The 16492-nt window shown below is 48.3% G+C and overlaps 1 protein-coding gene across 1 annotated transcript in view; it reads left to right on the top strand.

The window, feature by feature from the left end:
• Tmem63 (transmembrane protein 63) overlaps positions 1-13496 on the top strand; it is a 57549-nt gene extending 44053 nt beyond the window's left edge. Inside the window, exons 21-22 of the mRNA XM_075871354.1 lie at positions 9880-9992; positions 12995-13496. Of these exons, the coding sequence (XP_075727469.1) occupies positions 9880-9992; positions 12995-13288 (407 nt within the window). The 3' untranslated portion in view covers positions 13289-13496. The remainder of the gene's footprint in view (positions 1-9879; positions 9993-12994) is intronic.
• The last annotated feature ends 2996 nt before the right edge of the window (positions 13497-16492 follow it).

Below are 16492 nucleotides of genomic sequence, written 5' to 3'. Positions count from 1 at the left end.
TCGCTCAGGCCAACCTCTCTGCCTTTCTGTAAATAAACTCACCTCCTCCTCCTTGAGCCCTAATCTCTGAGCACTACTTCGTACAACCATTGGCATCAGTTAAATAACAAAGTTCACTGATGTCCGAGCAGGTAGTTTGCACAGCAACGATTTCGGCGTCATTGCGCAGAATATGCAACAATAGCACGGCACCAAACACGTGTATTTTCCACAAGTTCCACAACAAGATTTTTTTCTTTTTATATGTGACTGTTTCGCGACAGATATCCCTGCGTTCTGTCCTCGCGGTATCTACGTGCTTTATGTGTATTTCAACGTGAAAACTAGAACTGAATGGACGTAAAATGTTCTCTGAAAGTAACACTGAAGAAAAGCGGACTTAGTCAGAGACCACGTTGTGATATTACACGTGAAGACTAGATCCACGTTCACTCATGCCTGCGGCATCCCCTCTCCCTACCCTACCCCCCTTTTTTATGCTGTGTAATCGTAATCTAATCGATGCGTAGCAACTTGCAGTAAGTCAATGGTGTAGCCTACAAATGATGTCTCTATGTAGCAGCGGCGCAGACAGCATTGCAAAACACAGTACTCACCGTGCGTACATATGACAACGGTGTCACCACCCATCGATCTCTCTTGATTTGGGCTATCCAACGTTTCTTTCGTGTTTGGGCTCGACGGGAAGTAAAACACTCTCATTCTGTTGTCCATTCCGACTGTTGTTCGAACATTGTGCTTTGGTTGCTGCGAGCCGGTGACGCAGTGCTAGCCATAATAACGTACGTTGAATCCCACCACAGAAAACGTACAATTCACGGAATCAAAGTTCACATCTCGAAATACACAGGTAGAGTAAGTGTAACCACTGTTTCGATGGTCGTCGCAGTGCTACATACACATACTAACGCCGCGTGCGTGGAGACAGACTGCTACCATGTGAACAGTGACGGCACCGACGTTGACCACGTTGAGCAGGTAGAGTTGTGAATCAAAATGGCCACACAAGAAGTTGGCAACATCGGTGCCCGTCAAAACTTGCGGGTGTCGGCATGTACAGTGCCAATTTTCATGAAAGGGAACACGGGAACGCATGGCTTGCGCGCTCCGGATGGATGGATGGATGGATGTGGCTGTACCCTTTAGATCGGGCGGCGGCTAACGCCACCTAGCCGTAATACTTAGTGAACTAACCATTACATTTATCTTTTTTTTCCTTTAAATAATGAAGTTGAGGATTCGTACTTCGCAGTGAAGGGTTTAATTTTCACTCGTGCCTTGACTTTAGCCACCAATCAGATAACCTCCTTCTAGTTAAGTCTACCCGCTTAAAGTCTATTTTGCCCTCGCTGTCCCTAAATCCCAGTGCTTTGAAAAACTCTGCGCCATCATCCTGAACTATAGGGTGAAGCCCTTTACAGAACATTATCAAGTGTTCGGCAGTTTCTTCTTCCTCTCCACACGCACTGCATACTGTGTCGACCCCTTCGTATTTGGCCCGATATGTCTTGGTTCGCAGTACTCCCGTCCTGGCCTCAAACAGTAGAGAACTACCCCGAGTATTATCATAGATCCTTTCCTTGGCAATTTCCTGCTTAAAAGTTCGATAGATCTCTAGTGCGGACTTCTTAATCATGCCCATTCTCCACATGTCAGTCTCCGTTTCCTTCACTTTTTTCTTAACCGATAGTTCTTTTTGGTTTGGCCACCTGCTGTTTTCTAAGTATTTACCAGTCAACTTCCTGGTTCGCTTCCTCCATTTTGTATCGACATTCTTCATGTACAAGTAGCTGAAAACCTTCCTAGCCCAACGCTCTTCCCCCATTTCTCTCAATCGCTTCTCAAATTTTATCTTGCTGCTAGCTTCCCTGCCCTCAAATGATGTCCATCCCATATCACCTTGTACTCCCTGATTTGGTGTATTCCCGTGAGCTCCTAAAGCAAGCCTACCTATTCCACGTTGCTTAATTTCTAATCTTGCTTGAACTTCTGATCTCATGCACAAGACCGCATTGCTGAACGTCAGCCCAGGAACCATGACCCCTTTCCATATTCCTCTCACAACATCATACCTATTGTAATTCCACAGTGCCCTATTTTTCATGACTGCTGCATTCCTGTTACCTTTAGTCGTCACGTATATTTCGTGTTCCCTCAGATACTCGGTCCCATTGCTTATCCATACGCCCAGATATTTGTATTTATCTGTTATCTCTAGCGTGACCTCCTGTATTCTAAGCTCACTACCTTCGTTGTCATTGAAAATCATGACTGCAGATTTTTCCCTACTGAATCTAAAATCTAACCTATCTCCCTCATTACCGCAGATGTCCATCAATCTCTGCAAATCTTCCTTGTTGTTGGCCATTAGCACTATATCATCTGCGTACATTAATGCTGGTAGTGCCTGATCAATAAGTTTTCCTTGTTTGACTAAAGAGAGGTTGAAGCCCAGTCCACTTCCCTCTAATTTTGCCTCTAATCCTTGTAGGTACATCATGAATAATAAGGGTGACAGGGGGCACCCCTGCCTAAGCCCCCGTTTTACCTCTGCCGGCTTGGATACCTGTTTTTCCCACTTTATAACTACCTTGTTACCTTTATAGACACCCTTTAAAAGATTAGTGACTACATGTTCCACGCCTAGTGTGTCCAGTATTCCCCACAATTCCTCTTGAACCACGCTATCGTACGCTCCCTTGATATCCAAAAATGCTAGCCACAGGGGCCTGTGTTCTTTTTCTGCTATTTCGATGCACTGCGTCAGTGAGAACAGATTGTCTTCCAACCTCCTGTGTTTCCGAAACCCATTCTGCAGTTCCCCCAGCACCCCCTCATCCTCTATCCACGCCTGCAGTCTTTCCTTTATAATCTGCATCGCCAGCCTGTAGACCACTGATGTCACTGTTATAGGACGGTAGTTGTTTATGTCAGCTTTGTCCCCCTTTCCTTTATAGATCATGCTCATCCTGCTAAGTTTCCATCCATCGGGAACTTCACCATCGATTATTATTGTACTCACTGCCTCTCTCAAAGCCTGCTTAGACTTCGGACCTAATGTTTTTATCAGCCTAATTGGAATGCCATCTGGACCTGTTGATGTACTACTAGGAACCCTTTTCTCAGCCCTTTCCCACTCTTGTTGTGAAAATGGAGCCATTGCACCACTTGATTCGTCTTTGTCTATTGTGGTGCATAAAGTACTTCTTTGTTGAAATTTTTCTGTCACCCTTGTTCTTATATATTCAATAGCTTCGTCCCCTTCTAGCCTAGCACCTTGGGCTGTAGTTATAAAGTTCTGCTCTAGGCTCGTCTCATTTCTTAGGGAGTTTAAATGGTTCCAAAATTTCGCAGCTGCCTTTCTATCTTTTTTATGTACTTCTGCCAGCCACTGAGCTCCCTTCCTTCTAATCTTTTCATTGATCAGAAGGGATGCATCCCTTCTACAGCTTAGAAAGGTTGCCCATTTTCTTTCCACATCATCTGTCGGTTCACCCCGCTGCTTAGCATGTCTGTGTTCCCTAGAGGCTTCCTGACGTTTTGCTATGGCTCTCTTAACTTCCTCATCCCACCAACTTTTGGGTTTGTGTCTTCTTTTCCGGGGTGACTTGTCACGCGTCTTAGCAAGCTCAATCTCAAAGAGTCTAATTAAATTCGCGTATGTCCACACTGTCTTATTATCCTCCGTGATTACTTTCTCAATTTGTTTAGTGGCTATTTCAATTTGCCTTTCTGGATAAAAATTTTCCTGTAGTTGCTCATCTTGTCTCCTTCCCACTTTCACTGCTCTTCCAAAACTTAGCTTGATACGTTTGTGATCGCTACCCAGACTTCTGGAGCCACCTTCATCTATGTGCATTTCCCTGAGCTTATCATACATCCTATGTGACATCAGTGCATAATCTATCGTCGACTGCAGCCTTCCTACCTCCCATGTTATTTGCCCTTCACACTTCTCGGTACTGTTGCAAATGATCAAATCAAGCCTTTCACACATATCCATGATCATTTTGCCTGTCGGGTCGGTATACCCATCTATATCTTCTATGTGCGCATTCATGTCTCCTAGTATAATTATCTCGCACTCTCTTCCTAACTCCTGAATGTCCTTTGATATACACTCTACCATTGCCTGGTTTTCCTCTCTGGCCTTTGCTCCCGTCCACAAGTACACGAAACCAAGAAGTGTCATTTGACCTGCCACTTTCCCTTTTAGCCATAAGTGTTCCTTGCACTCCTGCTTGACCCTTTGCCAGTCTGTACTTTTATGAATGAATGCCCCAATACCACCCCCCTTTCTGCTGCCTTCTGTTCTATTACAATACTCCCACGCGTAGTCCGGATTGTTCGGAGGTTGTTCCATGTCCCTGAGATGTGTTTCTACAAAACCGTATACCATCGGCCTCTCTTCCCTTAGCTGTTCTTCTATCTCTTCCCACTTCAGCCTGTTCCTACCACCCTGCATGTTAATATACCCTATGTCTGAATTGGCTCGGCGCTCGTGGCTACGTCTATTTATGCCCCGGACTCTACGTATCTTAGATATTGGTGCCACTTTGGAATCGTATCTGTCCATACCACCTGTCGAAGAGTCTCCCTGGTTGTTTTCCTCGTTACTAGCTATCCTGCACCCCGAAGGGCTCGCTTGCCCCCCAAAAAGCTACTGCGCGTCCTGCAAGTCGCCAACCCACCTCATGACTTAGCCGCCCATCGAAGTGAATTCTGTCTCGTTGAAAACCCCCCCACCTATGCACCTCTCTGTTTATTTCCACCACCTCAAAGCCTTTCTCTCGACTCATCCGCCATATCTCTTGGTTTGCGTTTACCACCGCTCTTTGCAGGTTGCTATCACGCACCGGTACCTCCGGTATCGTGCATATCACTACCTGCACCTTAGGAGAAGTGGCGCGCATGTCATCGACGCCTTTCGCCAGTGTGGCTGCTAGTCCTGCTGCATCTTCATTTAGGACATCGTTTAAACCGCCTGAAATTATCACGAGGTTGCGTCTATCAGCTGTCGTTTTGAGCTTTGCGCTCGCTTGCTTCATGACTGCTTCCAGCTTGCGTCCTGGGAACGCCCCTACTGCAACCCTCTTGTCACCTCTTACCCTCTCTTTGATGGCTTCTGTGCATCGATTTAAATTTGAGTCCCCGGCGATTATCACATGCTGTGACTTTTCCGCTGGAGCGTTCTGCACCTGGGGGCTACTTGCACCTGTGACGCCGGCTCTTTTGTTCCCTTCCTGCCCCACCACTACCTCGCTGAAGCTGGGCCTTGCGACAGTTGAACCGGCTAAACCTGTTTTTTCCAAGCTTGCTTGCTTTTCCTTCTCCACCGTTCTGGTTGCCGGTTCCCTACTGTTCTCTCGGTAGGTCGCTTCTTTGTTCAGCTTCGCTAGCACTTCCTCGGCGGACTTCAGTCTTTCTCCCATTGCCCTCGTTTTTTCTTGCTCTGTCGCCAACGCAGTCTCGAGTTTGGCGATTCTCATCAGCATCAGCTCCGGCGGCTGCTGGCAGCGCGCTCAAGCGGGAGCAAGAGCAACCACAGCCTCTTTTTCGCGTCATCTCGTGGTGAACAAAACAACCATTTGTTGCTGATATGAAACCAACGGCAAGATTGCGACCCCCTCACCCTTTAAGGTGATTACGCGAGAGCCGGTAATCGCCTTGAAGGGGGAGGGGGTGCAACCTTGTCGTTCTATATCAGCAGCGAATGGTTGTTTTATTCACCGCGAGATGACGCGAAAAGAGGCTGTGGTTGCTCTCGCTCCCGCTTGAGCGCGCTGCCGGCAACCTCTCGAGTGCGCAGGCCATGCGCTCCCGTGTTCCCTTTCATAAAAATTGACACTGTACAGGCGGTCTCGGAATAAATCAGAACACCGAACACGCAGCCGCTAGCTGGCGAAGCGCACCAGCGGATAAATACAGGCAAAGTGTGCGCATGCGCGGTTTACCATAGCGAGTAAATTTATCACCCTAGTGCATCTAGATTGGCGTTGTTTCGTTACAAACGGGTAGCGCTATAGGTGTTCTTCGAGTCAATGAGGGCTGTACGAATACGGGCTCTTAGCATGCCGTGCTCCCTAATCCATTGATATTGTTACGTGAGTAACGTTTTCATATTGCTACCTACAGGTAGCAATATGAAAACTAGCCGATTCCTCGTGGCGTGCACTTGCGATTAGCAGCATTCATTCCGGAAAACTACGTGCGAGAAAGGTGGCATGGCTACAGCAGCATCGCTGCCTTGTTTAAACCGCGTTAGTCTGCAGTGTTTTGCGAAGTATTGATTCTTGCTTCAATTATCTCGCGATCCTTATTTTTACTAGCTTGGTAATACGAGGACAATTTCTACCATCTTAGATTTCCTTACAAATGTTTGGGATATTGCCGATAAAGCATTTCAAAAATGCAATAAGGCGGCATGCTTATGAACGCAAATTTAAGGCAAAGGACCGATTTTATGCGTAACTTATTAGGCTTCTCACTACTGCAGAGTTGTTTTTTTTTACAGGTCACGGGATTGAATCCCGGCAGCGGCGACTGCACTTTAGATGAAGCCGTAAATGCTGTAGGCCTGTGTGCTTAGATTTGAGTGCACGTTAAAGAACCCCAAGTGGTCGAAACTTCGGGAGCTCTCCACTACGGCGTCTGCCATAATCATATGGTGGTTTTGGGACGTTAAACCCCACATATCAATCAATCGAATTTTTTTCATTCACGCACCACATATCGCGGATCGCTTATCTTCGCGCATCAATCAATTCCAGAATTTGGACGCTTGGTGACGTGTATTTGTTTTTACATTTAGGTCACGTGTCATAGTTTGTTGCCACATACATTCATTTTATTTTCCTTTGAGGCGGTATATTATTTTAGTCAGCGATAGTGTGTCTCAGCTAAATAAACAGCATCGTAGGAGATATATATTTATAACATGAAGAACATGGTTTATTCGTCCACACAAACAAATAATCGAAATTTAACTGTGTTTGGTCTATAGATGCTTATGGTTACATCAGATGAAAACACCTCCCTTTGCCAGCGCTAGTCCCAGTCACATTTGGCAAATATTCTGGCGAAATGACGAAAAAAAAAACATGCACTCTAACACGCATGCGTGCACAAAGGCTTATGCTGCAACGCGAGGCACGCTCACACACAGCTTTTCACAGACACCAACCACCCCGCCCCGTTACCAAAGCACTAAGGGGCACCTACAGAGAGAGAGAGCAAAGAAACTTTATTTGCGCATAACGCGGAGCATTCCAAACGGTGAGGCCCCTATTACAGGGCTCCATGGCTCTAGCCATCATCTCTATCCATTGGACCAGCCAGCGCTGATCAGCAATGGCCGAGCTGAACAGAAGTGTCTCCCATTGTTCCTCTGTGTTGTTCATGTTGTGGTGTCCTTCATTGCGATGTGTACATTCCCACGTGATGTGAAACAGGGTTGGTGTGGCCCCACACCGCGGACATCTATCTCTGTATGCTGTGGTGTAGAATACATCCAGCCTGGTGGCATTACGCAGAACCCAAACAAACACATACACGAACTTACACGGGTACCTGCAGCCCTACCGTTTTGTAGCAACGCGATGCTAATCTACGTGCATTGGGAAGCAACGCTTGCCTATGAAGGAGGCCGCGCGAGCACAGACCATCGTATTATTTTTTTTTTTTTTGGCATGCTCCGCAGGCGAGCGGGCTGCATTTCCGGCGTTCCGAATTATTCTGAGAGGGCCTGTACCTTTAAAAATGCTGACACTATACCCTAAAACCGGGCGAGAGGCGTGTGTGTGTGAAGGCTCCCTACGCCACGTTGCCGGATGTGCTAACGGCAAGCCATTTATACACCGTAAACCGTTTGGCAGTTATCAAAGCTCCGAACCTTTAGCGCGTTTTTGCTATCAGTGCCGAGAAGGCCCGAAGAGCTCACGCTGGGCGCGCTCCAAAGGTCGTCGCGTTCACAAAGCGCCGCCTCCATGGAGAGTGGTCTCTTCTGCCCGCGCGTTTATCGGACTCGTAACTCAAGATAGGACGAAGGTCACTTCGCACGCTGCCGCGGCTGCTTTACGAAAGGAGCGCGGCGCTGCTGACACTCGACGCCGGAAGGATTGCGACAGTTGTTCGCGCTTGTCCTGTGTCGTTCTGCGCTCGTTTCGCGCGTCTTTCTTTCCTTTTCAACAGTGCGCTTTGTGTCGAGCTGTGGCAGTTGTTACTCCGCACTCATCTCCTGTATTCTAATTCCGTGCGTGCTTCCTGCTAGAGCAGAGCGCTCCAAGATTTTAGCTCCTTGCTTGTCTTAACGTGACTTAGTAATTTGTTGCTGTTGCAGAAACACTGCACAATAAACGCTTGACTACCTCTGTAAAGAGAAGTTTCACTGGCGTGTTACAGCGATTCATTTGTAGGGGGATCAGTCACGTGTTTTGTTGTTGTTCTTTTTCATGTGCTTTCATTATAGTGAACTAGTTTTTATGCGCAGTGGTTGTTCAGCTCAGTGTTGCCTGAACACTTCGGGGAATTTTCTAGTGTTGCTGGCATTTATGCAACTCCGTCTACAGCCGTCATAAACCAAAAGTGGCGTTTTGACCAGATGCGCTTCATGCCCCAAGATGCAGCCACGTGCTCGCTCCGTACTTCATAGTCTGCTAACGTTTCACGGTGACGCACACTACGCGGGAAATGCAATCGCTTTTCATCGCTTTTCATCACGCGGGTCATCACTAGTCATGACGCACTGACGCGACTCCTTTTCCCCGCGCCATCCTTCGCTGTTTGGCTTTCGACACGATTGTCGAAAAGACAAATAAATGAAGGCACTTCAAGCTTTTCTAGAAATCCCCGCAACTCTAGTCGTTCTTGACGGATTCTGGAAATGCTGGGGTCGATCGCTCCAACATCATGATTTGGATCATTGATAACATTCAAAAGTGGTTAAGTGCCTTAGGTCGGCAGACCTAAGGCCCCCTGCTGCAGCGCCTTCGGGCTAAGCGGGGTAATCATTGAATTGTGAAGAAGAAGATGTGCCTGCAGCGAGCAGCATCGCCAACGCCTGGCTCTCTCGGCTCGTGCTTCGGTTCGTTGCTGTGCCGATCGTTGGACGGTTCTTGACGCTGTCTCGTCGCTGTCTCTAACGGCTAATAAACCTCCTCACAGAATGAATGAATGAATGAATGAATGAATGAATGAATAAATAAATAAATAAATAAATAAATAAATAAATAAATAAATAAATAAATAAATAAATGAAGACTTTTTCATGAGTCCACTCACTCAGACTCGCACAAACACAGATATAACCATTAGTCTGGGTAGCGATGTGACAATAACTTGGTGAGTTTCATTTGCAAGTATGCGTGGTCGGTTTTGTTTAGTGAGTCTTGAATTCAAGTGAGCCCGTAGAGCGAAATATACTTTTTGAGGTGGTGAGAAATTCTCAATGAGCTGCAACGTTTTGCTGACCTGTGTTCAGTACCCATTTAAGCGTTTGTTCTGTTTACTTTTCAGAAATCCATTTCTATAGTGCTCAATTTACAGTTACGTTATATGGGCTTTTAATTAGTTTTCGTCGGAATTTTAAATGATGCCTGCATAACTATTTTCCTTTTTATGAGCTGAAATAATTCGGTTGCACTAAATTTGCACTGTACAGTTTTATTATTTTATGCTTTCCTAATTTATGCTTTATTTTATTGCATTATGCACACGTTTTGTCTCAGTGGACGACATTTGTGGCATCACGCTACGGCGTTTCTCTTCAAAGCAGCACGCAACATTAACATTAAAAGACGAAAAGCTGCAACAACGTATATTCCACAGCTCGTCAATCATTATCTGGTTCGTTCGCTTCTTTTTTTTTTACTCCTTCTACAGGAAACAGCAACGTGACGGTGGCGACATGCATTATAGCCCTAATGTCATTCCTTATGTTCCTCGGACAAGCCATGATGAAGTGCTTTCGTGATTTCGGACCTATAAAATACGCGGTAAGCATCCAAGGCAAGTGCTACGATCTGTCATCGAATGGCATTTTACATCAGCATTTGTGCTTGCAGTTTTTGTGACATTTGCTCGCGAGTTTTGAGGCGAGATGATTACGAAGCTAATGGGCACATTTGCGTGATACGTTTTAGCTATCCTAAACTAAATGTGCTTTGAGACTTGGCAGTGAAGACGTGTAAATCAATACGGTTATATTTAGCTCCGTTCAAGCGGCATTGACGGCGCTCGACAATAACGTACCTACTTGTGAAAACATGTGACCCCCCACACACGCATGCATTAACACGCCTTTTGCGTGCTACAATACACTTTTTGTATTATTTATGGAAATATATACGGCCCAACATCATGAAAAAAAAATGCTTTACTCAGACGTCTATAGTAGTGGAACTCACACGTCGGTCTTCGTGAGCCATGGTGTGTTCCTCGAGTTAACTCTGTGTTCCACCGCATCGCCGAAGTGTATTGCAGAGTTGACGTGGGAATAAGTGCGTGGCTAAGATCTGCGCTCACAGATGCCACGACATGACCGGCTCCTTGAGCTACTCCCACGAAAGTTTGCTCTAGAGGCGTAGCCAGGGAAATGGGAGGGGGGGGGGGGGACGTTCAACCCCTCCCAGAAAAATAGCTTATGGGAACCCAGTTGATCTGCAGGTTCAAGGAGCTCATTTTATTCAGTAAACCCCCGCTGGTTATCCTTACAGAACGTCCGCTAAACTAGGCATGCTCCCAAAATTTTGCGTTAAAAGCAGCATCTTGTACAGCGGCATCGTGCTTCGGTCGCATTGCAATAACATTCGTTTGCTTCGATTTCGAAGCACGTTCTGGTCATGGTCAAAATTAATCCACGTTCCTACAATGGGTTTATTCGAAGAAGCCAAAGCGATGAAAAAACAGGAGCTAAGCAAGAGGTTAGAGCGGGAGCACATGTGCTCTCTTCCGCCCTGGTTCCTGGTTCTTGAGTGCTACGACTTTGCAGGCTTACAGCACGTATGGAGGGCATACGCAATGATGTTCGCTCGACGCACGCCAACGGGACGGCTTTATGCTCTCCTATAGTAGAGTATCTCTACTCTAAATCGTTACCCCCCCCCTTTTTTTTTCTAAACACACGTGGTACTCAAAATCGTTACCCACTTTTCCAAACACACCTGCAGCGAGTCCGGCTGCCTTTGAGATTGGTAATTGGGACGGCCACTGCTCTCCCGTACTCAAAGTATTTGAACACTTTTTCTAAACATAGTGAAAGAAACGACGGCTGGACTATAATCGACGCTAGCAGGTAACGCGCAAGGAGGATTTAAAAAATTGCTGGAGTGGAAATGATTGCGCAGAAGTGAAGCCGTTCCTCTGGTAAGATGGCAGTTGTGGTGGCCATTTTACTAGGGGCATGATAAAGAATCACCGTTCAGTGATTAAAAACGAAGCGTTTCCCTCGCACGCCCAACTGGTTTGATGTGGGAACTTTTTCGGGTCACATAGTGCTCCAAGTGCGTCTTACAGTTACTAGTTTTCCTTAGTGAGCCTGTAATTGGAGGCAAAGTGCTTTGAAGATTCAGTTGATATGTGGGGCTTAACGTCCCAAAACCACCCTATGATTAAGAGACGCCGTAGTGGAGGGCTCCGAAAATTTTGACCACCTGGGGTTCTTTAACCTGCACCCAAATCTGAGCACACGGGCCTACAACATTTCCGCTTCCATCAGAAATGCAGCCGCCGCAGTCGGGATTTGAACCCGCGACCTGCGGGTCAGCTTGAAGATTCAGTTATCCATACTCGTTTCTGCGTGTTATTTCGTCGGGAACAAATGTCTTTTAATATAGAACTAGCGTAGCATTTACATAAAATATCAAAGGCACTTGATCTTTAAGTGGCCACTATCAGAAAAGAACATGTTTCCGCCATCTTGGAAGTGGCAAAAGGTGGCTTCACTTCTGCTGGCAAGGCATTGCGGGAGCTTCCACTCCAGCAATTTTTTCTTTAATCCTCCTTGGTAACGCGAGCCTTGACTTCACGCACCGCAGCTAAGTACTGTCTCTACTTTCTTCATCTGCATGCGCGCGCTCGTCGGTTTCTGCGCTGCCCAAACGAGGGCGCTAAAACTTCACTGAACGTATCAAACGAACTAGCTCAAAAGTGTGTTGAAATATGGCAATGAGGTTTGTCTCATATGTTTATTTCTCGGTCACGATAAACTCCAGATTTAAACTTTTGTCCAATGTTTCAGAAATATAACCGTTGTCGGATTACCTGGATCGTTAAGACAATCGCGTGCTTAGACTCATGTGCGTTAGTGTTCTGTTGGGTTCTGCTGCCTTAATTGAATGGCTTAATAATGAATTCAGTCAGTGACTCATTTAAACGCGCAAACCCACACTGAAACTATAGAAGAATGCTCAATGAAAAGATCAGATTTTGTTCAGACAACATGGAGGTCACGCTGTGCATTCAAGTCAATACACCTATGATTTCTCGTTCCATTCCCGGTGGAATGCGACAGCCAAGGTCGGAAGACCAACACCGTGCTCGGTTATCAGCATAACATTTACTTGGTTTCTGCGATAGCTCTCTTCATGTTGGCCATCAGCGCCATCAAGACTCGGACATTTCAGTTACCCTGCATTGTATTTGCAGGCAGGTTAAATTCATAGAAATAAATTCTGAACCAATCCGTGATCTGAAGTAGGGGCCGAGCAGGGAAATAGTCATTGCGTTCGGTCGTGGTCTTCCCTTCGCGTTTCCTACACTTCGTTGAAGCGCCTAAACCCACCCATTCGTCTGGTCGTCGACTTTCGATGATTTATGAACAGAACGAACTGTACAAAACGCGAAGGAGAGATTCAGAGATGGACTTCTGGCTACATTGGAGGTATACGAGCAACGGAGCGAGCCAGCGTCCTGTTGCTCGCACACCACACACCTTACTCTTTTTTTACTTGCAACACGCACCACCTGTTGGAACCGCTTGTTTCACTGTCATGCGCAGGCTGCCAAACGCAAGACCTATGGCGCGAGGCCCAGCCCTCGCAAGCTGTCCACCGTCACTGTGGCCCCAAAGCCCGCCATCAAGAAAAAAGGACAGCAACGCCATGCCTATGCCGGGCCCTCCATCGCCGACAACCATGGAGGCCCATTCCCGGGCAGTTCCCCCATGCCGGAGGCCATTCCTCTGACTGCTATGGACACCCGGGCGGAGCCGGTTGACGTAGTGGGATCGCCTGCACCCACCGTCCCTACGGCTGTGCGCAACCACTCGGCAATACGTGGTGCTTGCCAGTGAAAGCGCAGCAGATAGACTTACTCGTTGAAGTAACTATACCGCGTTCGTCGTTCGTGAGGCATTATGCAGTATTGTGATGTTTTGCGATTACTATCTCTGGGATAAAAGAATTCGTGACGCAACCAGTTTCATTTTAATGTTCGTCTGTGATTCCACGAAAAATGTGCCGCTGTTTGTCGTGCTTGCGAGTGCTCTTACAACGAAACTATTCTCAGAGATCTATTCGATAGGGTCAATAAATTGTGTCTACTAAATCCGAGATGAAAAATACGCCACTGCTAAGGCAGCACACCACTGCGACACGCCAATTACCAAAACGGTAGCCCAGTCAGATTACTCACGGCAGTGACTGCGGATGCTTCTACCAACGGCCCACCCTGACGCACAGGTGGTAAGCGGCAAACCTCCACCATCCCTTCATGAGACCAGCCTGGACAAGTGCGACTGGCGGTTGTTGCTTCGCCTTGTTACGTTTGGCCCAGCAATTCGTCTGGGCAGACGCCATTGTGCGTAAGCCGGTCTACTAGGGCGGCATTCAACCCCATCGGCGCCCAGTCTGCAAGACGCTGTCCGGTAGATGTTCCAGGAAGCAGCTGGGTCTCAACGGAAGCTTCGCGAGGCAAGCCTTTTGTTGAACGGGCTCCAACAGCGGGGGAACGGCGCCACTGTGGCGGGTCTCATTAAGTCAACCTCTTGACTCGGCTTTTGTCATCTACGCGAGGCCATCTCAACGCACCGACAGCCCGGAAGCGCGGGAACGCGTCGTAGAAGCCGTTCACCGGGATCGAGCGTTTGGACGGCCTGAAGCTGAAAGCAGCATGGGCCACTGCTGACGTTCGGATTAGCGGCCATCTCCCTGGAGGAGCTCAACTTTCCCTCTCAGGACTCTACCTTCGTGCCCTGCAGTGCCTTAGAGGCGTGGGCCGGGTGCGTCTTTGTGTGGTGCGTTCCTGTTGCCTTGGACTGTTTCGCCCAGCCGAGTGGTGCAATATCTGCACCCTTTCTGGTGGGTGGACCACAAAGACTTCGTCCCCTGCTTCGTGGCAAGAGTGGTCACCGCCTCCTTCGGACGGCGGTGACGGTTGACTATAAAAGCCGACGCATGATTGTAAATAGCGCTGAGAATCTTCTGTGGTATCATGAACTGAATCTCTGTTGTACATAACGCGGGATCTTCTGGATCCCTGTACAGTTACTTTCTTGCTCCTATAATGTAAATAAATCTTCGTTCTACCTCACATAACGCGTCCCCTCACTGGCGAAGATCGGCTATGCAGACGACGGTGGGAAAACCAGCTACCCTAAAGAAACCCGCCGTACCTGCTATCGACCTCGAGCTCTTAAAAGTCTGCGTACCGGCAGCGCCTGGACTGCAGCACGCATGTATTCCGTAGGTGGCTCTTCATCACCAGCGTGCCCAAAGTGTGGTGATGACGAAATGCTCCAGCACATTATTTGCTCCTGTCCTGGCCACAGAGCGTCGCGTACTGGTGAACCGCTATCGTCTGCTTGGTCTATTTGCCACAACGATGGAAGATTTACTTTTTCCCGTGCGCTCGAAGACGCAAGCCCTCCGAGCCTTCCTCGAGTTCGGTGCGTGTGCGTACCTCGCCGCCTTATAGATGAACGACTTTGCTTCGCACTATTGACTGTGCTGGCAATAGCATTTTAAAAAACGTCCTCTCACTTCGAAAGCTCCTGCCCCACTCTCATGCCCAGGTCCTATAGGCGGCACAAAAAGCACGAATTGTTGTGGGAGCCGAGACAGCTCTTCCCGAAAAGGTGAATAAGAGACAGTCGAAAGGCATTGGGACGGAACGTGACGCCGCATCCCAAGCGAAGCACGCAGAACTGGCGCCTGTTTCCAGAGCCAGAGCAGCCACCACTTTATCCCTGGCCACTCCTATACGGTGAATCAATCACCTCAATCGCCCGCGGGCGCGCCGGAGAAGCGTTTCATTCAGGGCACCCCTTCCGGAGTAGACTCCACAGAAATCAAGCCCCGCCGTGGTGGTCTAGTGGCTAAGGTACTCGGCTGCTGACCCGCAGGTCGCGGGATCGAATCCCGGTTGCGGCGGCTGCATTTCTGATGGAGGTGTAAATGCTGTAGGCCCGTGCGCTCAGATTTGCGTGCACGTTAAAGAACCACACATGTTCGAAATTTCCGGAGCCCTCCACTACGGCGTCTCTCATAATCATATGGTGGTTTTGGGACGTTAAACCCCACATATCAATCAATCAGTCCACAGAAATAAACACCTCGTCTGCCTGAAGTTCCTTCTGGGAGCACCACACGCCGGCCTCGTCACCCTCAACATCGAAGACGACGACCGAGAAAATGAAGAAGACTCACTACACTTCTCCGCCCCTTCTCCGACTCTCTCACCTAACCCGATCACCATAGTCAACTTGATCTTGGTGCAAGAACACGCAGCCCCTGTATCTCCCAGAACAGTCGGGAAACGCGGCGGCGCACAGTCGTCTATAGACCAGTGGTGAAGAAAACCAATTTCTTTGCCGTCTTTCGCGACAGCAACGAGGCTGTTCTCGCCGGATTTGCCGCCCCCCGACCTGTGCGCGCTGATTTTCGAAAGAACCTTGTTGCCGTGGACGTGCAACCAGTGCCGACCCTTCAGAGCTCCTCGAAGTTCGGAGGATCTCCTCCCTCAACATTAACTGCAAGCTCCTCACGGATAACACATGCGTATGGGTCGTCTACGAGGTAGACATCGACTTAGACGCCGCTGACATCGTACCAAACATCACCTCGGCCGTCCCAGTCTTGTCCTGCGTGCGCCATGGCCGGTGCCTCGCTATCACCTTTGAGAGAATCACTGTACCAGAGGAGTTGTTCCTCTTGAAACTGCGCAGGCTGGTCCACCCGCGCCTGCCTCGGCCGCTGCAATGCGCCCGTTGCAGCCGTTTTTGTTCTGCCACCCACACCTGCTCGTGCGACGAGCGCTGTCTCCGTTGCTGCGGCGGTCATGCGAACAGACCGTGCCCTTCAGAGTACCATCGCTGCATCTATTACAGCGGCAAACGTCCAGTCAACAAGCCACGCTGCCCCTCCTGGCAGATCCAACACAAGGCAACCATCATCATCGCCTCTTTGGAAGGCCCCATGACGTGCCGTCAAGCGTTAGAGAAGGACACGACCGCTGTCAACAACGTTGACAATCGTGGCAGCATGGTGCATGGTCGTTA

Source organism: Rhipicephalus microplus, chromosome 8 (genome assembly GCF_043290135.1).
Source record: "Rhipicephalus microplus isolate Deutch F79 chromosome 8, USDA_Rmic, whole genome shotgun sequence".
Lineage (NCBI taxonomy): Eukaryota > Metazoa > Arthropoda > Arachnida > Ixodida > Ixodidae > Rhipicephalus > Rhipicephalus microplus.
The sequence above is the reverse complement of the archived record's forward strand: the minus strand, read 5'-3'. Positions and strand labels throughout refer to the sequence as shown.